This window comes from Dreissena polymorpha, chromosome 8 (assembly GCF_020536995.1).
Source record: "Dreissena polymorpha isolate Duluth1 chromosome 8, UMN_Dpol_1.0, whole genome shotgun sequence".
Taxonomy (NCBI): domain Eukaryota; kingdom Metazoa; phylum Mollusca; class Bivalvia; order Myida; family Dreissenidae; genus Dreissena; species Dreissena polymorpha.
The window spans coordinates 91,708,913-91,736,216 of NC_068362.1; the positions used below are offsets into that span (position 1 = coordinate 91,708,913).

Below are 27,304 nucleotides of genomic sequence, written 5' to 3' on the forward strand. Positions count from 1 at the left end.
AAATCTCAACGAATTCCTTACCACTCATATTCGTTAAAGTTTTAGAAGAAAACAAAAATAAACAAAATGGAGTCATGCGTCGCAGTTGACAGAGAAGTCGAAAAAGTTTTGTCTAAATTCAACGGTTTACAAGATCATTGTGTAAATACAATCGATGATTTTATTTTCTCCATTGAAAATATTAGAAAGGAACTTGCAGCAGGTACATACAATCATAAAATTGAATAAACAGCCATTGTATCGAATGTTAAAATTAAGTCTTTTAAGATACAAACATAATTGTCTTTGTTTAAGTTTTATTATGTTTAGTGCTAAAGTTGTGTTTTGATAAGGTTATGGACTGATCTAGTGATGGAGCGCATTTGCAGTAGTGGGGTCAATGCCAATGTTACTAAAAATAGTGGTTTCTCTAGATAACTTACATGTATGGATAGAGGTATTGTGCTGGAATTTGTTTGAACATAATTTACATGTTTACCAAGGGTGGGATAGAATTTAGGCCTGGGTCAGCTAGCTACGGAATCCCGATAGTGTCATCTATAATCGCGCTCTTCTTTCATCAAGGGCAACACAAGACACACAAAGCAATACACAATATTTCGTGTGTCGCCCTTGATGAATGAAGGGTGAGATTATAGATGGCACTGTCTGGATTCCATAGCAAGCAATTGGGTCAATTTAATTGTTACTGAAAGTAGAAAAGTTGCTTCCGCTCAATTATTTGAGTTTGGATAGAGGCATTCTAGAATATCTTGTTGTTATTTATATATTTTCAGCTTAATGTTTACATATGGTACAGTCAAGTTACCATTACCTGATCAGTAGCGTAATTAAGTTGTTCTGGTGACAAGCAATAAATGTTTTGAGACTTCGTTTACACCAGTTTGATTAAATATTACCTTTGCTTACTGATTCAGCACATAGTCATATTTTTAAACGCAGGCAAAATGTTTTTGTGATACCTTTTTTTTCGCTGCAGAGTTCATGCATTAACAGATCAGTTGTAGCCATTACGGATCACATGAATGAAACCACTCAGGGGTGCATCTAACACATTATTCGAACTGTGGAAACATGAGATGTGTTGTTTCCAATGACCAAGTTACATTGACAGTTATAAATTATAGTCATTTTTTGTTATTATTTGTTTTCTATATGTGATCTTTTATCCACAATTTACACATGGTGTTCTTGTGTAAATTATCTGTTGAAAATCCTAAAAAGATCGAAAAGATATGGGCATCTTATAAACCATGTAAATTGTTTGAATCATTTCTAATCATCGATATTGAACATGGAGCATAAATAAAGCATTAAGATTGAGATCATTTATTGTAAGAATCAACAAGATATGCATATATATTTCAATATAATATATTATCAATATGCATATTATATCGCTTGATCCGTTATTGCCCTAATTCTTCATTTCATTTAAGATGTAGTAAAATCTTAAACATGAATCAAAACTGAAATGGACTTTTGCAGGCAGAAAGACTACTAAATGACCTTTTAATTAATGCGTAAACTTCTTACTTTTCAACAGAGTTATAGCATGTAGTCACGAAAAATGTTCAACCTTCATTTGGAAACGAGACGGTAGTCATGAAAGTCGCATATACATGTCAACAAAACGTACCAAATTGTTTGACAAAGAGTAGCTTCAATTAGGACTCAATCAATGCGTTTTTAAAAAGAGGGCTTGAAGATACTGTGTGCAAAATATCATCTAAAAATGTCAACTATTTATTGCGATACGCAGTCTTGACCATCAAATTAATCCGCTATGGGTAATGATCCGGTGATGGTAACTTGACTGTATTTGACTTATACATGCAATGATGCATCCAACTTAAATATGTCTTTGTGATCTTGATAAAATAAACGTTATAATTATACTATGATATCAACAGGGAACAATTATCAAAATAGCCCTTTGTTTTATATTATTTAATTCCCATGATGAACATGACATTAATCATTAAAAAAAACTAATATGAGCCATGCTCTGGGAAAGCAAGTCTTAATGCATGTGCAGACCCCACAGGTCAATCAGAGATGACATTTTCTGCTCTAACAAAAGTTTTCGTTCAAAAGAAGTCTCTTATATACAAAAATGCAGTTTAAGCAGAAAGTGTCTTCTCTGGAAAACAGTGCATTAGCCCCGTTTTTTGCTTGTAGTTAATTCACTTTTTGTTTCACAGGTCCCTCTGATGGTCCAGTTCAGTCCATACAGACCTCCGTGCTGGAGCAGTCTATACAGAGAGTGCTGGAGGCGACCTGGCGTATGTCTCAGGAACACAAGGATCTGCACAGCACAGTATCCAAAGTGGGCCGGACTATAGACAGGGTGGGTAGGAAAGTGGGCCGGACTGTTGACAGGGTGGGAAGAAAAGTGGGCCGGACTATTGACAGTGTGGGTAGGAAAGTGGGCAGAACTATAGACAAGGTGGGTAGGAAATTGGGCAGGACTATAGACAGGGTGGGTAGGAAAGTGGGCAGGACTATAGACAGGGTGGGTAGGAAATTGGGCAGGACTATAGACAGTGCTGGTAGGAAAGTGGGCAGGACTATAGACAGGGTGGGTAGGAAAGTGGGCAGCACTATAGACAGGGTGGGTAAGAAATTGGGCAGGACTATTGACAGTGCTGGTAGGAAAGTTGGCCGGTCTATAGACAGGAGAGTATGAAATTGGGCCGGACGATAGACAGGGAGGGTTACTTAGTGTTTTTCCCAGGAGGGCAAAAGGGCATGGCGCATTACTTTCAAAAAGGGCATTTTAGCGCGCAGTTTAGGCAAAAAAGGGCAAAAACGTTCCCGGAATACCTGAATTACGGGGAAACATGTTATCGCATCAGAAGCAGTTGTGGAAAAAATAACATATAAGCAAGCACATTTATTGGTAATAGATGTATTTAACTTACTATGATTTATATTAATATATTGACCTTGCAATGTACATTTAAGTTCCATGCTGTTTCAATAAACTGTACAGCACGACAAACATAATAAAGCAATATATGCATATGAATCTGATTATACACAGATCCACTAACATATAAATGAAACCATGTTTGTCTTACTCTTATCCCATTTTCTAACAATAATCTTGACAGATGTTTAAAATAACATTGCGAGTAAATTGATATCTAACAATATGCAAACACTCGTTTCCGTGACAAACATCCGCCGAGTAGATTACAAATAAATAAATAATGTTGTTGTTATCTAAAACATTTTATGCATCGTTGATTATCACAGACATTTCATCAATTCCTTCTTAATGTATAATCTCCATTGTTAATTCGATCGTTTACGACGTCATTTGCCATATTGCCGAGTCACAATTTAATTCTGTATAGTCCGCCATGTTGATAAAATGATGTAAGCGACAGGTGCGCATAGAATCGTTAAATCGTATACGTGATTCGCATTTTGTTAAATTTTAATAATTAGATCTAATTATCTTAAAGGCAAAACGATAAAGAATAAATTTGTTTGTGATTTTAAATGTAATTATGCGTAAAAATATATGTTGTGATATAACTGAATAATGCATGCAATGCACAATTTCCACGAGAATAACATCGCGTTTTTCATCAAAGTCTCCGAAGTAATGATTTTATTGTGTAGGAGTTCACATTGCCAACCGTAAAGTGCGCTTGGTATAACTTAGCCTCCGGCATTATCGATTGATACTGACACGGGGTTATTCATGCATGACTAATTCACAGCTTTGGAGCAGTCAGTTTGACTACCTATAAATCGAGCACTGATTAAATCTACTCCATTAATGTAGGCGTTGACGTCTCTCGAGTAAATCAAGCACAGTTGGAGCGTCAGAGACAATCAAGGAAGCTGATTTTGCGGATCAAGTTAGATCGTAAGGCAATAAAGATGTTATAGATAAGGGCGCGTGGCGAAATTTGCCTTTGAAAAGAAGGGCGCGTGGCGAAATTTGCCTTTGAAAAGGGCAGAGTGGCGATCCGGGAGGGCGGCATGGCTTTTCGCCACGCTAAAATGGCCTGGGAAAAACACTATAACTGGGTAGTAAAGTGGGCCAGACTATAGACAGGGAGGGTAGGAAAGTGGGCCGGACTATAAACAGGGAGGGTAGGAAAGTGGGCCGGACTATAGACAGGGTGGGTAAGAAAGTGGGCCGGACTATAGACAGGGTGGGTAAGAAAGTGGGCTGGACTATTGACAGGAGGGTAGGAAAGTGGGCTGGACTATAGACAGGGTGGGTAGGAACTAAGGAAGACAGGGTAGGAAGCAATTAGGGTAGCATTCTCAGGTATTTTCAGTGACACATCTGCTTAAGGGGCCTTGCTGCCAACACATTAGGAGTTGTTGACCAAGGTCAAATGAGCTTGATGCAGACCAACGGTTAACTTTCAATTTAAAATCACTGTTGTTTCCTATAAACCACTGTAATCTTACAATAAATATACACATGTTGTGTTAAAAAATACAGTAATAGATGTATTCAACAAAGTTGGGAAAACAAAATTGTTTACAAGACTTTCAGACTTTATATATTTATTTATTTTGAGTATTAAGTTGTATAGGACTGTTGCGGAAACTTTCAGTCTTTATGTTTATTTAATGAATGTATAAAGTGTAGTGTGAATATTGATGTTGTAGAACTTTGTGTCTGAGTTCAGTGCAGTGTTCACTGAGAGTGCGTTTGAGAAGGAGGAATGTGTTGAACTTCTCAACCAGATTATCTGTGAACATTTCCTGCGACAAGGGAAACTGGACATTGCTGAAGCTCTAAATGAGGTATTTGGGGGACAAATGAATGTGCGTAAAGTGTTGTCCCAGATTAGCCTGTGCAGTCCACATCGGCTAATCAGGGAAAACTCTTTCCACCTACACTGGATTTTTTTATTTAAAAGAGACTGTCTGTAGATAAAAAAAAGTACATAAACATGGAAAGTGTCGTCCCTGACTAGCCTGTGCAGAGGCTAATCTAGGATGACACTAAATCACATACATTAAGCCTAGTGTTCCAAAAAGCAGCTTATTTTGTAATTTTAACATAAGAATTGAGTGGCATTTTTAGCTTGGCTGTTTTCAGAGAAAACCCGAGGTAATTGTCACAGCCAGCTCGTCGTGTTGTGTCTTTCCGCTGTCCACCGTGCTAAAACCTTAACATTGGCTCTAAAATCAAAGTGCTTCCACCTACAACTTTGAAACTTCATATGTAGATGCACCTTATTGAGAACAACATGCCACACCCATTTTTGGGTCACTAGGTCAAAGGTCAAGGTCACTGTGACCTCTAAAAAATTTCAAAAAATTCTGACAAGCTTTCATTTATTCAAAACTGCACCCGCAGGCCGCAGCCGAGCGTTGGCACCCGTTATGCCGTGGTCTTGTTCTACATTTCATTGGTGTTTGAACTGTTTGCCAAATTATAAAATACATTTTACTTAAATTGTTAAACTTGCTTAGAATATAAACTTCATTTTGATTGGTGTGGGTAAATGAACACTACTCTTACATTTGTATAATAATGTCTGAATATGGTAATGTTGACTTTAGATATTGAGATGGCGCTGTTAAGAACAAAAGCTAGAATAAGCATGCATTAAATCTATGGTCCTTAGGAGTTAGAATTAACCATTTAACTGAATGGTGCATTCATGCATTTCATTTGATCAAAATTTAGGTTATATTCATAGCTTAAGTTGTTGGGAAAATTTAACACAGTTTTACTAGAGGCCTTACAGAGGTTTCTGGGAGTGTGTTAAATGTCCTTGTTTGATTTTTATTAAATCTTATTACAAGGGTATATTGCTTTCTTTTTAAAAGTGTATTTAGTAGTTAAAAAAAATTGGGTATTTTGTGAAAACTCTTAAGTGAAAAAAGTTTTTAATAAAATTTGTTTTGTAATTTCGTGAAATTTCTAGTTTTATAAATTTACTGTAACATCCATATTCAGGAAGCCTGTTTTAACGTTGACTCCGCTAAAATACCTTGTTGTGTTTGTATATCCAGGACGCCCGTTTGAATGTTGACTCTGCTATTGATGTCTATATCCAGGAAGCCTGTTCGAACGTTGACTCTGCTATTTTTTGTCTTTATCCAGGAAGCCTGTTTGAATGTTGACTCTGCTATTGTTTGTCTTTATCCAGGAAGCCTGTTTGAATGTTGACTCTGCGTTTGTCTTTATCCAGTAAGCCTGTTTGAACATTGACTCTGCTATTGTTTGTCTATATCCAGGAAGCCTGTTTGAATGTTGATTCTTCTATTGTTTGTCTATATCCAGGAAGCCTGTTTGAACGTTGACTCCGCTATTGTTTTATCTATATCTAGGAAGCCTGTTTGAACGTTGACTCCGCTATTGTTTGTCCAAATCCAGGAAGCCTGTTTGAACGTTGACTCTGCTATTGTTTGTCTATATCAAGGAAGCCTGTTTGAACGTTTACTCTGCTATAGTTTTTCTATATCCAGGAAGCCTGTTTCAAGGTTAACTCTGCTATTGCTTATCTATATCCAGAAAGCCTGTTTAAATGTTGACTCTGCTATTGTTTGTCTATATCCAGGAAGCCTGTTTGAAATTTAACTCTGCTATTGTTTGTCTATATTCAGGAAGCCTGTTTGAATGGTGACTCTGCTATTGTTTGTCTATATCCAGGAAACCTGTTTGAATGTTGACTCTGCTATTGTTTGTCTTTATCCAGGAAGCCTGTTTGAATGTTGACTCTGCTATTGTTTGTCTATATTCATGAAGCCTGTTTGAGCATTGCCTCTTCTATTGTTTGTCTATATCCAGAAAGCCTGTTTGAACATTGCCTCTACTATTGTTTGTCTATATCCAGGAAGCCTGTTTGAATGTTGACTCTGCTATTGTTTGTCTATATCCAGGAAGCCTGTTTGAATGTTGCCTGTTCTATTGTTTGTCTATATCCAGGAAGCCTGTTTGAATATTGACTCTGCTATTGTTTGTCTATATCCAGGAAGCCTGTTTGAATGTTGACTCTGCTATTGTTTGTCTATATCCAGGAAGCCTGTTTGAATGTTAACTCTACTATTGTTTGTCTATATCCAGAAAGCCTGTTTGAACATTGACTCTTCTATTGTTTGTCTATATCCAGGAAGCCTGTTTGAATGTTGACTCTGCTATTGTTTGTCTATATCCAGGAAGCCTGTTTGAACATTGACTCTGCTATTGTTTGTCTATATCCAGGAAGCCTGTTTGAATATTGACTCTGCTATTGTTTGTCTATATCCAGGAAGCCTGTTTGAATGTTGACTCTGCTATTGTTTGTCTATATCCAGGAAGCCTGTTTGAATATTGACTCTGCTATTGTTTGTCTATATCCAGGAAGCCTGTTTGAATGTTGACTCTGCTATTGTTTGTCTATATCCAGGAAGCCTGTTTGAATGTTAACTCTACTATTGTTTGTCTATATCCAGAAAGCCTGTTTGAACGTTGACTCTGCTATTGTTTGTATATATCCAGGAAGCCTGTTTGAATGTTGACTCGGCTATTGTTTGTCTATATCCAGGAAGCCTGTTTGAATGTTGACTCTGCTATTGTTTGTCTATATCCAGGGAGCCTGTTTTAACATTGACTCTGCTATGGTTTGTCTATAACCAGGAAGCCTGTTTGAATGTTGACTCTGCTGAAATGGAGCCCTTCCTGGAGCTACATCGGATATTGGAGGCCTTGAAAAGAAGAAACCTTCAACCTGCACTCAGGTATCTACAAAATGAACACAGTAACTTTCCAAACATTGCAACTCCTATATTATGCTTTAAAAAAAAAACGGAAATCGTGATCATACGGGATAGTGGGATAGTTTGATGTATACATAAATTCTCAAAAAGCAGTATGTATGCAAAAATTTAGTTGGCAGGATTAATAGACATGCAGTGCTCACGCTGCTGCCAGACATTATCGCCAATGGCGATTATTTTATCCAACTGGCTATTATTTCTTAAAATTGTCTAGAAAAAATGGCGATTATTTTATCCACCTACATGATACATCAATAAACAAATCGCCTCTAAAAGTTGTCCGGCGAATGCGAAACGCCTGCAAATCGGGTCATCAAGCAGGAAAAATCGATAACGAGATTACCTGTGTACACACTCGACCCTGTGTTTTGTCATACACGCGTCAATAACTTCTGCGACAACGTGGCCTTGAGCGTTTTTCTCAATCAGTGTCAGACAGCATTGATATATTTTGAAAAAAACGTCTTTAATCTCCCCGTGCTTTACCAATTATCTGTAACTGTTAGATCTTTGTTAATTTTTCGCCAATTATTATTTAATCGTCATTATTGAAAATTGCCGCTCATATTGTCGGCTGGTTTTTTTTCACGCCATTTTCTGCTGCAATAAGATTATGTTGAACATTGCTTGATGAAATAATTATTTAATCGCCATCAACTAATTATCCCCAAAAACGCTGTTTGTCGTCTGCTTTAACATTTCTTGATGTGTGATAATGATTTCAATTTTTAACCAGGTAACCTGGTTTTCCCAATTCAAAGGGACCCTGTATATGCCATGGCCAGCTATTTTAACGAAACACGTGTTTGGAATTACACTGAGATGGTGTATTTTAACTCATGCGCTGTGACGTTAATTGATGTAAACATGATCAGCATTGCGAAGGAGTTATTTTTTAAATAAATCATTTACAATTGATATTGGCCTAAAATATTTCGGCCGTGAAACGTCTTATTAAGAGATAAAGCAGTTGAACGATATGCACATTTTAGATTATGCATATTAATATTTCATATTATGCATTTTTCATGTGCAAAACGCGTACAATTTTTCGGATTACCGTTTTCGGTGCTGTATTTTTTTTCGTTGATTTATGATTTATTTTCGAAGTTCATGATAGCAATAATAGAATGACAAATACACATGCGGTGATACGGAAGGTGTGGTTTATAATATTTTAAATTGTATTCACCAGACATTGCAATTGGAAAAACTATAACAAAAGTATAATTAGTAAGGGCTCTGGGTGGGTTGGGGCCTCTGCCCTTTATTCTTATGCATATGTAACTGTAGCTGATATCTTGTTTGTTAAGTAACACTCACAACATTGATTGTATTCTATATTGTAAAGCCATGATAATATTTTATAAGAAAATGACACACTGATATTATGCTTGTTTTTAAGTATATATATATATATATATATATATTTATTTTAACTTAAATCCAATAGATATTCATTTAATAAAACATAGATAAAATGAGATTCATTGTTTTTTCTTTCTTTTTGCCTTCAGTACCGTTTGCGAAAAGGTCCCCGTCTGTTTTGGCTATTATTTTTTTCAGGAAAAAAATTATGGCTATTATTTTCTGAAGGCCAGTGTGAGCACTGGACATGCATTGGCAAATGACATGATTACATGGCAACATACATTGCAAATAATGAGCACCAGTCTAATAACGTGGTTCCGTTCACATACATGTATAAGGCTGGTTCACAGCTTACACCGACTTACATTGGAGTTGCAGTGCATATGTGTTTTTAGCTCACCTCATCACAACAAGGTCTGGTTGAACTGTTGGGATTCCAGTTGTTGTTGTTTTTTCAAATAACAATGTTTCGTAATTATCTGACATTTACACTAAGCATCATACGTATGGTCTTTGGATAACCCTCTTTCTCTGTATAAGTTGTATAAACTGATTTCAATCTGCTGCATACGTAAGTTACTAGTGCTAAAAATAGTTGCTAAAAACTGAAGAATTAAAAAATCTATGGTTCAGCATGGCACAGAGGCTAATATTGTATAGTGTTTCTGTAAAAAGTGGGTTAAAATCATGCCCCTGAGGTTAAACTGGCTACACATTGGGGGCACATGGTTAATAAAGACGAAATAAGTAAAACAACATTTAATTATTTTTTTAACAACAAAAGTGAGCAATCTAGGGCCATCCTGGTCCTCTTCTTTTAGTTTTAACACAAATAATACTTATTCCAACCTTTCTATGCATGACAGCTGGGTTGCTGCCCATAAGGACCGCCTTGACGAACAGAACAGCGGGCTGGACTTCAAGCTTCACCGCCTGCAGTTCACAGAGATGGTTGCCAGCAATCCACACGACCCCGCCAGGGTCCTCCAGTATGCTAAACAGTTGGCCCGGTTTGCAGAGAAACATTCTAAAGGTTGTACAATTTGTAGTGTTGAATTAATGTAGATTTTGTTCAGACTTAACTCAACTGAATTTATTGGCCCAGTATTGAATATATACTCATTTTTTTTTTTTTTTTACTCAGATTTTTGAGTTTTGAGTATCCATTCCTCTTAGTATTGAGAATGTAAGTCAGCTCAAAATTTATCTAACATCTCGGCTATAAGAATATGTCTCAAGACTGATCCATAATTGTATATTGTAATAATATGTGTTTAATATTATGTGTAATATATATAAAAAAAAATCCACCTAGCAACATAACATTACTGTATAATGTTGACGTCACTCCCTATGTTTTTGTTTACATTAATGCTACTGATCTATTGCCGAAACATGTTCAGTATTTTAAAAAATCAATAATTAATTAACAAAAATAACATGTTTGTACAGATGCTTTTATTTTACTATAAGAATATGCACATTTTCCCCCTTAGGGTTGTACTCAAACTCAAACAATAAGCTCTTATGAACACCAAATTGGTGCTCCATCTAGCAATAAAAAGAGGGGCGCTGCGCCCCTCTTAAATTTGCCCCCTTAAAAAGCGCCCCTCTATTTTTCTGTCAATTGCCCTTTTGAACTCTAAATTCCTGTTTTCAGGCCGTATAAATCGCCAGAAACATCGACAAGAATACACCTTAAGTTACCAGCACATGACTGCCTGGGGCGTGTTAAGTCAACACATTGTGAACAAACAAGCCCCAAGGGCATGATTTGTTATCCGATCACTAATTAGCCTTTTGTTGCAGACCATAGTAACATGCTGTGAGAGATTATCTCTGAGGTCACGCTTGGTTAGGCACAATCACACTCGAATGAAATCAAACTCAGCACTATTGAATTTTTTTAAACTTCTGAAGTCTTTGGCTATGATTTTTTGTTTGCAAAAATAGTGATTTTTAATTCAAAATACCTATTAAAATTTGAAAATTAATAATCTTTTTTAATGTGAATATGATGTTAATTTTTAGTCCGAAATTACGACATGGAAAAAGATATTTGTGTTTGGATTTTATTTCTGAACTTTAAAACACTGTCTGTCCTCAATGATGATGAATTTTAACATGAATAGGGGCAGACAGTTGTTATTTCAACAAATAAAGAGCTTGTTTGGAAGGAGGATTTATCCCTCTGCAAGTAAAATGTAATTTTGATATTGTCATATATTTTTGTGACCTAACAAAACTGTCAACGTTGTTGACATTAGTTGAAATAACGTGTTGTAAAATAAATATATCCTATTAGTAACAATAACAATGTTTCATTTTATTCTCCAGACTGGATGCTACTTCATGGTGACATTGATCATTGTTTAGACTTTAAATTTGTCAATATAGACTTTTGTTTGAATTAATATTATTCATTTATTGTGGACAAACATTGGTTCAAACTTATTAGTAGCAACGAATTTAAGTGGTGACAGTCACAACGTTTTTTTGACCCAGTAAAACCCCTGAATTTATTTAATGTTTTCTTCGTTTCTTCTACAAGGCCACTGATGCTGAAACTGCAACCTGAAAGATTAACATGCAGTTCAATGATAATAGGTGATAAAAATACATCAAAATTCCCCCCCCCCCCCCCCCCCCCCGACACACACACACACACATAGGAAAGAAATATGATATATACATATCTCTAATGCGTGTAGTCGGATGCTAGCCCAAGTCGGTTATGAAATTGGCTACTAAGTTGTTTTCCTTAGCGCCAATGTAGATAGTAATATATTTATTATCATTTCATTACACAAAATGAGGAACAGCATACAATTGGTAAAATCATTCAATGCACTAATGTTTACAATTCATAAGTATATAGTATAACCAAAGTATATACTTAAGTATATTTATAACCAAATGCCCTATTTTCCAAAATTACGCGTGAAATGTGCCCTTTTGGGGGAAGCTCCCCTCTTTTTTTGAAAAGCTGGCTGGAGCACTGGCCGACTCGCCAAAATGAGCAAGATGGTCAAACTTATCTTTTTATATATTGAGACAAAAACTCAAAGTTGAGTCAGAAAATTGACTTAAGTATGCTCCTGACACTGGGCCCTTGTGTATACATGTAAATGAGCCGCGCTCTGTGAAAAGGGAGTTTAATGCATGTGCTGTAAAGTGTCGTCCAAGATTAGCCTGTGCAGTCTGCACATGCAGCAAGAGACTTTCTTGAAGCGAAAAATATCAGAACAGCGGAAAGTTTTGTCCCTGATTAGGGGGGGGGGGCAACATTTTACGCACATGCATTAGACCACTTTTTCACAGAGCACACCCCATATGTATTTATGCCTTTGGTCTAAAATACAGAACAGTCAATCTTGTGGATGCAACCACTTCAATTAAGCCACTATTGTCTAATGCCACACTTAATACAAGATTGACTCTGTATAAACATCAAAGCCGATTTGCTATTCTTTACCTCTACAAATCTTTCCTGAATTATCAATGACAAAGAGAAGTTAAGAATCACCAAAAGCACGCAAGGTCACAGTGGACTAATGTCCCAGATCATTAATAATTTTGTAATGAGTCTATAAACATTTTGTGATTGATATACGATCGAGTTGTGCTCTAGAAACTCTGGTTGAATGGTGTTAAGTGTTGTCCTAGATAAGCCTGTGGGATGACATGTTCTGCTTTAATAGAATTTTTCGTTTAAAGGAAGTCGTTTCTAAATGAAAATCCAGTTAAGGTGAAAAGTTTCATCCCTGATCAGCCTTTGGGAACTTCACAGGCAAATCTTGGGCGATACTATAATCCCATGCAATAACCATGCATAGAAATACGTTAAGTTTAGCAATTTACAACTTTTTTCAACACTTTGTGTTTGAGTATTTCAGTAGCATGCATCCTATAAAACCAACACATTCACTCTCTCTTACAGAGCTCCAGGTGTTGATGGGCAGCCTGCTGTACATGCGTCAGGGGGTCCACACATCTCCCTACGCCTTCCTGCTGGACCCAATATACTGGGACGAGATCTGTGATGTGTTCACACGCGATGCCTGCGCACTCATGGGAATGTCTGTAGAGAGTCCACTAAGTGTCAGGTAAGAGATCTGTGACATGTTCACATGCGATGCCAGTGCACTCCTGGCAATGTCTGACCAGAGTCCACTCAGTGTCAGGTTAGGTAACTCTGATGTGGGTCATGCGAAAATGGGTTTTATGCCATTTACTACCATTACTATGCCTACCCTGTCCACTTATGAGATCACCATAGCTGGTGTGACTTTATAACGGAAAGCTTTATAACTATGAAAACTGCATTTGTCCCTTTAAAGCCACAGTAAACCAGATTTTGACCTTTATGATTGTTGGCTCAGTTCACGTTTATTTACTGTATATACCCAAAGAAATCGATACAATGGCGTATCCTTATATGACAACATCAATATGATTCATTAAAGTTGTTATTTGAGTGTTAAGTTACCTATGAATGTTATGAATCTCATCCCATCTGGTTCACTTGAAATGCTGCAGGTTTCCCAGTTTTAAAAATATAAAAGATCCTTAAATAGTTTTGGCCAAAAAAATTAAACAAGAATGTTCATAAATGTGCAAACAATTTTTGTAAAAAAAAAATCAAAGTTTTGATGGTAAGCTATTTTAATTAATAATACATTGCCAAAAGTATCTCCCTACTAACAATTTATTTATGAACGTAATCGTATCATTAATATGCCCCAAAAAAACTATAAATTTAACAGCAATTTTCATCAATTTCAAGCAAGCATTTGACATACTGCAGACATATTTTATTGATTTAAATTTAGTGGTTATTAAGTCAAATTACCAATGGCAAAAAATCAGGCTGCACATTTGCAGTTTATAGTTTGACGTTTGTTTGGAAATAAAAAGTTTGGTGTTTGGAAACAGTCTAGTCTAGTGTGATAATAAAGCATGTTTAAATGATAAAACTAATTGTGTTGATTTGTGTATGTTTATGATTTTCTGTTTTAAGAAACTTCTTTCAATAGTTTTTAATTTATTAAAAATACTTTTTATACGCCCGTATAAAATACGGGACGTATTATGTGAAACCCCTTGGCGGGCGGGCGGGCGGCGGGCGGGCGGCGGGCGGAAGGCATCACTTTGTCCGGACTCTAATTCAAATTGTATTCATCCGATCTTCACCAAACTTGGTCAGCAGTTGCATCTAGTTGATATCTAGGCCAAGTTCGAATATGGGTCATGCCGGGTCAAAAACTAGGTCATAGGGTCAATAAGTGCATTTTCAAAGGGGCCACTTTGTCCGGACTCTATTTCAAATTGTATTCATCCGATCTTCACCAAACTTGGTCAGCAGTTGCATCTAGTTGATATATAGGCCAAGTTCGAATATGGGTCATGCCGGGTCAAAAACTAGGTCATAGGGTCAATTAGTGCATTTTCAACGGCGCCACTTTGTCCGGACTCTAATTCAAATTGTATTCATCCGATCTTCACCAAACTTGGTCAGTAGTTGCATCTAGTTGATATCTAGGTCAAGTCCGAATATGGGTCATGCTGGGTCAAAAACTAGGTCAAAGGGTCAATTAGTGCATTTTACTTTGTCCGGACTCTAATTCAAATTGTATAAATCTTATCTTCACCAAACTTGGTCAGTAGTTGCATCTAGTTGATATCTAGGCCAAGTTCGAATATGGGTCATGCCAGGTAAAAAACTAGGTCATAGGGTCAATTAGTCCATTTTCAACAGCGCCACTTTGTCCGGACTCTTATTCAAATTGTATTCATCCGATCTTTACCAAACTTGGTCAGTAGTTGCATCTAGTTGATATCTAGGTCAAGTTCGAATATGGGTCATGTCGGGTCAAGAACTAGGTCATAGGGTCAATTAGTGCATTTTCAACGGCGCCACTTTGTCCGGACTCTAATTCAAATTGTATTCATCCGAAACTTTTAAACAACTTTTTATCCTGCGTCAAAGTGGTATGGGGGTATAAGTCACATTCAGTGACAAAGCTCTAGTTCAAGTTGAATTCACCAAACTTGGTCAGAGGTAGTATATAGATTATATATCAGTCAGGTCTGATTGGAGACATGCAACCGATTAACACATGCAATATTTTTATGCAATATTTTTATCCAGTTTTATTTTGCGATATTTTCATCGGGTTTATTTTTTTCGCGATTTTTGAAACGAGTTATTTTTAACAACATGTTTATTGGTAAGTTTCATTTTTCCTTCAATCTAATCATGATTTCCACAGGTACATGAGTTTTTCACTGTGCATGGGTACTATAGAAAGGCAACTGTTTATCATTGTCATCAACCTAAAATCAATTTTTATACGCCCGTTTTAAAAAAACGGGACGTATTATAGTTTCACCTTGGCAGCGGGCGGGCAGGTGGGCGGTGTCCACAGCAGTTTCCGCTCTCTAATTCAAATAGTTTTCATCCGATCTTCACCAAATTTGGTCAGAAGTTGTGTCTAGACAATATCTACATGTAGGTCAAGTTCAAATATGGGTCATGCCAGGTTAAAAACTAGGTCACGAGGTCACTTAGTGCATTTCAAGCATTAAGCATGATGTCCGCTTTCTAATTTTAGTAGTTTTCATCAAATCTTCACCAACTTTGGTCAGAAGTGGTGTCTAGATGATTATGAAGGTCAAGTTAAAATATGGGTCATGGTAAAGTTATCAAGTTGTCCAAAGCCTTAAAACGGGCGTATCTTGTGACAGTTTGGCACTCTTGTTCTGATTTTAATGTTAAGTCACACTTAAAGTCTTGATTTCACGGGTAAATGTAATATTCCCATATCGGTGAGAAAAAGCGCAGTACTTGATCACATAATGTTTAACATGATTAAAATAAAACAATTGGCTATATTTCTTGCAAACGATGTGCAAACATAAAGACAATTGAAAACCACATGGTTTGAAACTGGTATACACATGCACTCACCTTTAAACTTTAGTGCATTATTGCAGCATTTGATGATCTGCAGAGGTTTACAATCTACTTTGGACATAGCTTGGGTTTTATATATTTAAAAAGAATGACCGCTCACCAGAAATAACAATGTGATGCTGATGATAGATTGATACATGTTATTTAATTATAGTATCACAAAGAAGACATACCATGGTAATGATATTGGTGGAAAATAATGAAATTATTTAAATATTTTATCATTTTTCAAGTTTTTAAATGGATGAGTGACACAATTTGAATTCATAGATGCAATGATGTCATTTTTTAGCTCGGCTGTTTTCTGAGAAAACCCGAGGAATTGTCATTGCCAGCTCGTCGTGTCGTGTCTTTACGCCGTCTGCCGTGCTCAAACCTTAACATTGGCTCTAAAATCAAAGTGCTTCCACCTACAACTTTGAAACTTCATATGTAGATGCACCTTGATGAGTTCTACACGCCACACCCATTTTTGGGTCACTAGGTCAAAGGTCAAGGTCACTGTGACCTCTAATAAAATCATTCTGACAAGCTATCATTTATTCAAAACTACACCCGCAGCTGAGCGTTGGCACCCGTTATTCGGTGCTCTTGTTAAGTTTTATATAATATTCCTCTAAGTTTGGCTACATCAGCTACATCAGCTTTAATGGTCATACCTGTATGCTTCACTATTGCAGTAATATATTAATACTGTGCAGTATTGTCTTTAAATGCTAGTCAAATTTAGGATAAATATGGTCATTACTTGGTAAAAGAGACTTCACCTCTAAACATTTAACTGCTTGTCCCCAAAATGTACACACACATTTCTTACAAATAGACACAATTATTTCCAAATATTCAGTTTAAAACCTTCATACTAAAAATTGCTTGGGGCCATAACAAAATTGTCTCCTTTGTAGTTTGTTGTGCTTAAATGTTTATTATTCAACTACTGGTATATTAGAAAATATAAGGGCTATCAACATTGTCTCCCTTGTAGTTTGTTGCGCCTTAATGTTAATTATTCAACTATATTAGAAATTATAATGGCTTTCAAAATTGTCTCCCTTGTAGTTTGTTGCGCCAAAGTGTTAATTAGTAAACTATATTAGAAAATACAATTGCCATCAAAATTGTCTCCCTTTATAGTTTGTTGTTCCGTTCAGTTAATTATTAAACTACATTAGAAAATATAGTGGCTATCAAGATTGTCCCCCTCTCTTAATGTTAATTATTGAACAACACCAGAAAATATAATGGCAATTAAAATTCTCTCCCTTGTAGTTTGTTTCTCCTAAATTTTAAATATCAATTACATTTCAAAATATTAAATACACATTAAATTTGTTTAAACAATATTTGCTAGTAAGTTAGGACATCTGTTTTAATGTAAAAAATTGTTGATTAAATAAATGCTTGTTGTTGTGGTTAATGAGCAGTGTGGATTTTCGGTTGCTATAAATATCCCATTGTTTAAGGGAGGTAATTAAAATTTGTAAATCTGTAAATGTTTACAAGTTGGTTATTGTAGTTAAGAATGCCACTTCTTATTATATAGGACAACAAATATTTCATAATAAAACAAGAAAAAATGTGATTTAATGGGTGATAATTTTAATAGACCTGCATATATATACCCCTGATAGCACATATAATAATGGCTTGGCTCTAATGCTTGCTTTAGGGGCTACCAACAGTGGTACTTGTTACCATGATTATGGCCCTTGGGAAGGTCTGAGACTAAGGTCATCAACCCCCTAGCAGGGGGCCCCCAGAAATCGGGGGTGGGGGCTGAGAATGTGGCCCCTGGGTAATGACTGTTGCATGAGATGTCCACCATGGATTGATGCACCATTGCCCCGGGTTGTAATCTCCCATGACCAGCTTGTAAGTGTAATTTGCAAGGTGGCTTGTGAGCCATAACTCAATTCAGACTACTCTAGAGCCAGGTACCTTTTCTTTTCCTGTATCTGTCAGTCTGTCTGTCTGTCACAAAACATGCATGTTAGGATATAAGATAATAACATAGGTGTTTAGTATCAATGAGGAGAAGTGCCATGCCATAACCATACTTTTTCTTTATTTGTTTGTTTTTTGTAACTTTTCAGGGCTATATCTCAATTAGGAGATGAAATGTAATCTGTGTATAGATATCAATGAGGAGAACTGGAATACAAATAAACAACTACTTAGTTTTTAGCTCGGCTGTTTTCGGAGAAAACCCGAGGTATTTTCATAGCCTGCTCATTGTGTCCGTCATTGTGTCGACCGCGTTGACTAAAAATCAAAGTGCTTCAACCTACAACTTTGAAACTTCGTATGTAGCTGCACCTTGATTAGTTCTACATGCCACACCCATTTTTGGGACACTAGGTCAAAGGTCAAGGTCACTGTGAGCCTCGTGACCTCTAAAAAAAATATTCTGACAAGCTTTAATTTATTCAAAACTGCACCCGCAGCCGAGCGTGACACCTTGTTTTGATGCAAATACCGTGTATAATCGGATTTGCACCCATCCATAAACAAAATTACTTATGCGGGGGATATCAATTTAACCACTGCTTGTTAGTCCCGTACCGGTTTCACTTATGGTTTGCACTCCGTCTGTCTGTCAGTCACACTTTTCTGGATCCTGCGATAACTTAAAAAGTTCTTAATATTTTTTATTATGAAACTTGGAACATGGATAGGTAGCAATATGGACATTATGCATGTCATTTCATTTTGTTCCTATGTCAAAAATTCTGGTTGCTATGGCAAAAAATAAATAATAAAATCTGACAATGATGTAATTTCTGACAATGGTGGAGCTGGTAGGGGACTTTTATTGCTTGGCAATAGTCTTGTTAGCTCATCTATTTATTTTTTTTAAATTATGAGCTATTTTCATCACCTTGGCGTCGGCGTTGGCGTCCGGTTAAGTTTTGCGTTTAGGTCCACTTTTCTCAGAAAGTATCAATGCTATTGCATTCAAACTTGGTACACTTACTTACTATCATGAGGGGACTGGGCAGGCAAAGTTAGATAACTCTGGCGTGCATTTTGACAGAATTATGTGCCCTTTTTATACTTAGAAAATTGAAAATTTTGGTTAAGTTTTGCGTTTAGGTCCACTTTTCTCAGAAAGTATCAATGCTATTGCATTCAAACTTGGTACACTTACTTACTATCATGAGGGGACTGGGCAGGCAAAGTTAGATAACTCTGGCGTGCATTTTGACAGAATTATGTGCCCTTTTTATACTTAGAATATTGAAAATTTTGGTTAAGTTTTGCGTTTAGGTCCACTTTTCTCAGAAAGTATCAATGCTATTGCATTCAAACTTGGTACACTTACTAACTATCATGAGGGGACTGGGCAGGCAAAGTAAGATAACTCTGGCGTGCATTTTGACAGAATTATGTGCCCTTTTTATACTTAGAAAATTGAAAATTTTGGTTAAGTTTTGTGTTTAGGTCCATTTTATTCCTTAAGTATCAAAGCTATTGCTTTCATACTTGCAACACTTACTAACTATCATAAGGGGACTGTGCAGGCAAAGTAATGTAACTCTGACTGGCATTTTGACAGAATTATGTGCCCTTTTTATACTTAGAAAATTGAAAATTTGATTAAGTTTTGTGTTTAGGTCCACTTTATTCCTACAGTATCAAAGCTATTGCTTTCATACTTGCAACACTTATTAACTATCTTATCTTAAGGGGACCGTGCAGGCAAAGTTATTTAACTCTGACTGGCATTTGGACGGAATTATGGGCCCTTTATACTTAGAAAATTGAAAATTTGGTTAAGATTTATATTTTGGTCCACTTTACCCCTAAAGTATCATAGATATTGCTTTTATACTTGGAACACTCACAAACTATCATAAGGGTACAGTAAAAGGACAAGTTGCATAACTCTGGTTGTCATTGTTACGGAATTATGGCCCTTTTTTGACTTAGTAACTTTGAATACTGTGAAACCATTATTAATCGTCAGGCATTAATTTTCATAAATTTCGTCAGTCGACCGATCGGCGAATTTAAGATCCTAACGAACAATCATGCTCTATGATTGAACAAAAACAAACACTAAGTTGAACAATATTTTTAAACTTTACTGTAGACATTAGGCATTAAATTCCAACATAATCACTGCTGTTTCGTAATCAAGTTTAATCCGGTTTTGACACAAAGGGATGTTGATTACACAAGGTACTTAACTGACACATTACACTTCTTTAAAACGCGTGTGCAGTACAGCTGTATCGAATGCGTTGACTTCGTTTATGTAGAATGGTAATGAATTAGCGCTAATTGTTTATAACTTTATTACCCATTACGTGCATTGTGTTTTTCAGGAGTGTTGCATATTAGCCATCACGCAGCAAATGCCGATGAAAGACAATAAACCAAATGAAAAGATGACGATGTGTGATCAACATGCGTATTTATCACAAATTAATAAAGAATATGTTAATTGCTGTTTGTTGTTTGATTGTTTGCGTTTAACCACACTTATTACTATTTTATATGTATCAATGTATTTATTTTTAAATTATTGACATTATTGATTTATATACCGGTAGTTTACTTTTTAAGAACAAACACACACATAGAGTTTACAATTTTAATGTTGATATCAGAATAAAAAAGCATTTTATTTGAAAAAAAACACTTAACAATCTGGAACCTCTTTCGTATAACACAAACAGTTTTTAAAAGGTATTGACAGCATTTTAATAAAAATCATACCAACTAGAACACATACCCAAGAAAATAAACAAAAGTGACTAGTTTGATTTGCTATTTGATAGAATAAGACTAATTGACAATTGGCTTCGTTGTTACAAACACTCGTTAACGGTTATTCGATCCCACTTGTCCGCTAATCATAACAATGAACGTGTGAATGGCATACATTAAGAGGGTCCATTACTGTCCCTTGATAACAAAAGACTAGTTAATTGGCATGTGACAAACAGGCCCCACCTCTTGCAGTGATTCTCAAGTGTGTTACCGCATTTGTACCACGATTTTTCGCAACTGCGATTGATCGCGAATATGTATTACATACAAATCGGATATTGACTGACGCATTTTTTAAAAATTCAAAATCAGAAATCGGCGAATTTAAGTGCTGACGAAATCGTCATTTTTATAAAAATGACGAAATTTTGTGCTGTCCAAAATAAATGGTTTCACAGTATATGGTTAAATTTTGTGTTTTGATCCACTTTACTTCTTAAGTATCAAGGCTATTGCTTTCAAACTTAAAATACTTTCATTCTATCATGAGGTTACTGTACCTGGCAAGTTGAATTTTACCTTGACCTTTGAATGACCTTGACTCTCAAGGTCAAATTATTAAATTTTGCTAAAATTGCCATAACTTCTTTATTTATGATTAGATTTGATTGATACTTTGACGAAACTACTCTCACCTGACATACCACAATAGACTCCACCCAAACCATCCCCCGTGCCCCCCCCCCCACCCCCCTCCCCCCCCTCTAATTTTTTTTTATTTTTAAGATCATCTCACAAATGACCACCACACCCTCACACTATACCCCCACCCCACCCCACCCACCCCCAATTTTTTTTTTTTTATTTTATTTTTTTTTTTTTTTTAAGATCATCTCACAAATTACCACCACACCCTCACACTATACCCCCCCCCCCCCCCCCCGAATTTTTATTTTTAAACGGATATGTTTGAAATACTGTCTAACCATCGCACCCAAAAAATCGCCCCCCCCCCCCCCATCGCCCCCATCCCCACCCCCCCCACCCCCACCCCCCCCCCCCCCCCCGATATTTTTTTTTTTTCGCTAACAGGCAAATCTGGGATGACACTTTGCAAGTGAATTAAGATCTATTTTCCCAGTTGGTGGTTCATATTTATTGTAATTAACAAAACATATAGGAAGGTATAAACACACAAGAAAAGCGGAATGTATCTAGTTATCAATATGGTATTGTCAAAATGCAAATTACAACAAAACATGGCAAAAAACTTATAACGTGGTCCGTTGATAACTCAGGTTTGTGGCTTGGACCCCATCATATTGGAGTTATTGTATTTCAGTATCCGTGCCGGGTGCAAGGCCCTGCCTCCACTCCTCAACATTCGCCAGGTGATGCAGCAGAGACAGGTGTCCGGGGTGTGGACCAACAAGGACGAACTGCCGGTAAAGGGAAAAACAGCTTGTTAAAACTACCTGAAGACGTTTTTTTGTTTCATATAACTGTAAAACCATTTATTTTCAACAATAGAACATGTGTGTTTTTTCTTGGAATTCTGAGTCAAAGAGTTCATTTGGTAGGAGTGCTGGGACACACTCTGGGTCCTAACATAATGCAGCCTCAGACATTGAAGGACCTCATAACTTCAAAATACACACGCATTCTTTTATTATTAGGTGAAAGTAACTGGTCCTGTTTATTGCATGTAAAGTTACTGGTACATTGTTATGATTAGCGGAATAGCAGGGCTGAATGACAGTTTAAAAGTGTTAAAAGCGACGAAGCCCATTTCTAATTAGTCTTATTCAATTGTAATCATGCGTTGTATAATGTATTGACATATAATCCTTCAGGTGGAGATAGACTTGGGCAATGAGCACCGCTATCACTCTATATTCGCCTGCCCGATACTCCGCCAGCAGAGCTCAGATGTGAATCCCCCGGTGCGCCTCATCTGTGGTCATGTGATCTCAAGGGATGCCCTTCATAAGCTCTCCACAGGCAACAAGTAAGAGACTCATTTGTTATTAGAATCCCTGACATTCGTTCCCACAGACAATCATTCCTATGCTAATTTTGACATAAACGGACATTTGTTTACATGGTGTTTTGACAACCAGGACAATGGTTCCTACATAATTTTCAATGCGTGGACATTGGCTCCTACTTAATGTTGATATTGCAGACATTTGTTCCTAAGTTATTTTGACCTCACAGACATTTATTCCTACGTTATTTTGACATTACAGATATTGGTTCCTATATTATTTTGACATTACAGATATTAGTACCTATGTTATTTTGACATCACAGATATTAGTACCTATGTTATTTTGACATCACAGATATTAGTACCTATGTTATTTTGACATCACAGATATTGGTTCCTATGTTATTTTGACATCACAGATATTAGTACCTATGTTATTTTGACATTACAGATATTGGTTCCTATGTTATTTTGACATTACAGATATTAGTACCTATGTTATTTTGACATCACAGATATTAGTACCTATGTTATTTTGACATTACAGATATTGGTTCCTATGTTATTTTGACATCACAGATATTAGTACCTATGTTATTTTGACATCACAGATATTAGTACCTATGTAATTTTGACATTACAGATATTGGTTCCTATGTTATTTTGACATCACATATATTAGTACCTATGTTATTTTGACATCACAGATATTAGTACCTATGTTATTTTGACATTACATATATTAGTACCTATGTTATTTTGACATTACAGATATTGGTTTTAATGTTATTTTGACATCACAGATATTGGTTCCTATGTTATTTTGACATCACAGATATTAGTACCTATGTTATTTTGACGTCACAGATTTTTTTTTTTATATACCACATTTATATAGCGCCCTTTTCATACTCGCGGGTGCGTTCAAAGGCGCTTTACATGTTTTTCCCTGATCACTGGGTAACAAGTCGTCCGTTAACATCTTGGCGCAGTATGCAGCCACGACACATTGGCTTATTTCCCTCACAGGTACCCATTTATACACCTGGGTGGAGAGAATCAGATGTGGGATAAATTTCTTGCTCAAGGAAATTCCAGTGGTCAGGGCGGAATTCGAACCCGGGACCTCTCAATCCCTAAGCCAGCGTCCTACCATTAGACCACTGCTCCCACAACAGATATTGGTTCCGACATTATTTTGACATCACAGATATTGCATTCTATGTTATTTTCACACATCACAGTTATTGGTTCTCATGTTATTTTGACATCACAGATATTGGTTTGTACGTTATTTTGACATTACAGATATTGGTTACTATGTTATTTTCACATCACAGATATTGGTTCCTATGTTATTTTAACATTGGGGGCATTCCTTCCAACATTATTTTAACAGCACTGACATTTGTTCTTACGTTATATTGACAACCCGTACATTTGTTCTTAAGTAGTTTGTCATTGAGGACAATCGTTCTATGTTAATTTGACAAGCGCCGACAATTGTTCCTACATTATTTTGACAGTTCAGACATTCGTTCCTATGTTGTTTTGACAGCTCAGAAATGTGCTTCTACATTATTTTGACCAAAGGGACAATTCTTACTATGTTACTTTTGACAGTGTAAAAATGTGTTTCTTGGTTTATAATGCTCCCCCAAAATAAATTTGGGGGAACATATAGTCGCCGCTTCGTCTGTCCGTCAGTGTGACTGTCCATGCACAATTTTTGTCCGGGTTATTTCTCAGCAATTAATGACCGTAATTCAATGAAACTTTATGGGAAGCTTCACTACCAAGAAGAGATGTGCATATTATCAGCGGGTTCTGGTCGGATGATTTTTCAACGAGTTATGGCCCTTTGAAATTTTCTATAAAAAAATTATTGCCCCCCCAACTACTGTGCCCTCACGACGTTTCCTTTTATCTGAATATATAGTGCAATATTGTGACAAAAAACACTTTGGAGAGCATCACCCGTCTCCGACGGTTCCTTGTATTTACAGCTCAGACATTAATTCCTACATTATTCTGATAGCGCAGACAAATCTTACTAGCTGTATGTCATTTTGACATCATACAAATTTTTATTGTAGGTTATTTTTACAGCTCAGACAATCGTTGCTACCTTAATTAGACAGCCCGAACATTGGTTCCTACGCTATTATGACAACCCGGACTTTGACATCGCAGACATTACTTTTTAAGATATTTTAACATTGCGGACATTCTTAGGTCAATTTGACAGCATTCTTAGGTTAATTTGACAGTGTGGGCATTCGTTCCTAAGTTATTTTGATAGCTCGGACTTTTGTTCCTACAATATTTTGACAGCCTGGATAGTCGTTCCTATGTTATTTTGACAACCCAGACATTTGCCAATTTGTTGTTGTGTACATTATCATGACGTTGTCATATGATGTCCATATGTAAAGTGGCCTTAACCCAAGGGTTTTGTATACATGACGTCCAAATATACATAACTTATTATTATCGTACACATGTGTAATTTACTTTTTAAGCATTTTTATTGGCTTATTTTCGTTCGATTGACCAATCGCATTTTGTTATTTCGCTGAAATGACGTTGCAACGTCGAATGACATCATGAAATGTAAACAACATTCGGGATTTATCATTATGTTTGCGTAAATATTTATTTAATTTGCTCATTTAAAAGTGATAAAAAAGATCTGACACTGGTTGTCATTTTATACAACATTTTATTAAACTTTTACAGGAAATTCGTTAGTAAGCTCGCCAAAGGCTCGCTTACTAACAAAATTCCTGAACTTGTGTAATAAAATATGGTATGATGTGACAACTCGTGTGAGATCATATATGTACAATATTTTTCCTATTCAATCTGTGTAATTGTATCGTTACTTGAAACAACTTAAAGCTTTATATTTCAGAGTGAAGTGTCCATACTGTCCTGTTGAACAGAATCCTGATGATGCCAAGATTGTCGTCTTCTGATCCTCTCAGCACTTTGATCAATCCTGCCTGCTTGCTTGCAAGTGACGAGAAATTAAAGACTGTGAAGTAAATATAAGGGTTGTAATGACCTGAATCACGCGAAAATAGATCTTATCCCATATGCTGTAACCACAGCCCCTGACCAGCCTGAGAAATTGTTCACTATAGTCAGGAGAAACAGTGTCAACTGTGTGGGTGCTGGTCTGGAGCTATGCTGGCCTCACATGTTGTAAAAACCCATTTTCGTGTGACATTTTCAGCAAATGAACTGATCACAATAGTGCAAAGGGTGGGGTTTATGTATTGGTTTTATGACAATGTTGTATAATGTCTGTTAAGATGTCTGCAAACCCTAAGCTTATTTAGGGGCAAAGTTCAGGTCTGTATGCTTATTCTGTTTTTGTTTGTAATTTCGATGTAGGATTTTTATACCCCTACAAACGAAGTATAGGAGTTAACTTGTCTGTCTGATTGTCGGTCCGTATTAAGTGTCCGCTCTCTCAATAAAGTTGTTTTCATCCGATTTTCACCAAACTTAGTCAGAAGTTGTATCTACATGAAAGCTAGACCAAGTTCGAACATGAGCCTTGCCGGGTCAAAAACTAGGTCACGGGGTAACTTAGTGCGTTTTAAACATTCAGCATGTTGTCCGCTCTCTTAAGTAGTTTTCATCCGATCTTCACCAAACTTGGTCAGAAGTTTTATGGAGATGATCTTAAGGCCAAGTTAGAACATGGGCCTTTCCGGGTCAAAAACTAGGTCAAGGGGTCACTTAGTGCGTTTAAAAAAATGAGCATGGTGTTGGCTGATTTGTGTGAAGACGACATGCAAAATATTGTGTCAATGCGGCATATGGGGGTATTCATCATGTCTGTGACAAAGCTCTAGTTTTTTATTTCTAACAATATATTGGAAATAAAACAATTTATTGCAAAGGATAAAGGTTTTATTGGCATAGTGACTATTGTTTTCTCATTCTGGAATTATATTATTGAACACTGCTTATTACTGGTTCATTCAAGGTTACAAATTCAAGATTAAATACCACTATAGAATATGCAAATATGATCTTTCTTCACTGTACATGTAAGCTGCCATCAAATATATCTTTGTTGAGCAATTTGCTGGTCGAATTGCTGATCTGTAACAATTTGAATAATATGTTTAAATTGTTGTTATATACAATGTTGCAATGAATGTGAATGCTGTATAAAGATTCTTTTTGCTAGTCTGAAAATGTCAGTAAACCAGAACTCCTGAAAACCGGTTTTGTGTGTGTTTGGTATTGAGTTCATTGCACAACATAAAAGGTTACTGAAATGTACATATAGGTGTTAGCAATATGTCATTGTTATTGACTTGTATATATTTATAAATGTAAATTTTGACTTCTGTATTTATTTTGTCTTTGTGAGTGGTGAAACAACGTAGTTGATAGAAAATAAAAGATAAACAAGACAACTGTACATTGTTATTATGTGGTTTCATTCAAGTGTTGTCTGTAACATTAACGTGAATTCTAAT

At 36.3% G+C, this 27,304-nt stretch overlaps 1 protein-coding gene across 1 annotated transcript; it reads left to right on the forward strand.

Annotated features, from left to right (window-relative positions):
* Nucleotides 1-50: 50 nt before the first annotated feature.
* On the forward strand, nucleotides 51-27,241 carry LOC127841254 (E3 ubiquitin-protein ligase RMND5A-like). Its single transcript, XM_052369932.1, has 9 exons — nucleotides 51-202; nucleotides 2,205-2,350; nucleotides 4,645-4,782; nucleotides 7,610-7,710; nucleotides 9,987-10,153; nucleotides 13,061-13,226; nucleotides 22,155-22,257; nucleotides 22,666-22,820; nucleotides 25,717-27,241. Exons 1-9 carry the CDS (start codon nucleotides 67-69, stop codon nucleotides 25,778-25,780), a joined length of 1,176 nt encoding a protein of 391 aa, XP_052225892.1. The 5' UTR covers nucleotides 51-66; the 3' UTR covers nucleotides 25,781-27,241.
* The last annotated feature ends 63 nt before the right edge of the window (nucleotides 27,242-27,304 follow it).

Bases quoted from the DNA above. Each gene is read 5' to 3' on its own strand.
- LOC127841254 (XM_052369932.1), top strand. From the start codon at position 67: ATGGAGTCATGCGTCGCAGTTGACAGAGAAGTCGAAAAAGTTTTGTCT. The intron at 7,711-9,986 runs GTATCTACAAAA...TATGCATGACAG, and splicing joins AACCTTCAACCTGCACTCAG to CTGGGTTGCTGCCCATAAGG. The intron at 22,258-22,665 runs GTAAAGGGAAAA...ATAATCCTTCAG, and splicing joins CCAACAAGGACGAACTGCCG to GTGGAGATAGACTTGGGCAA.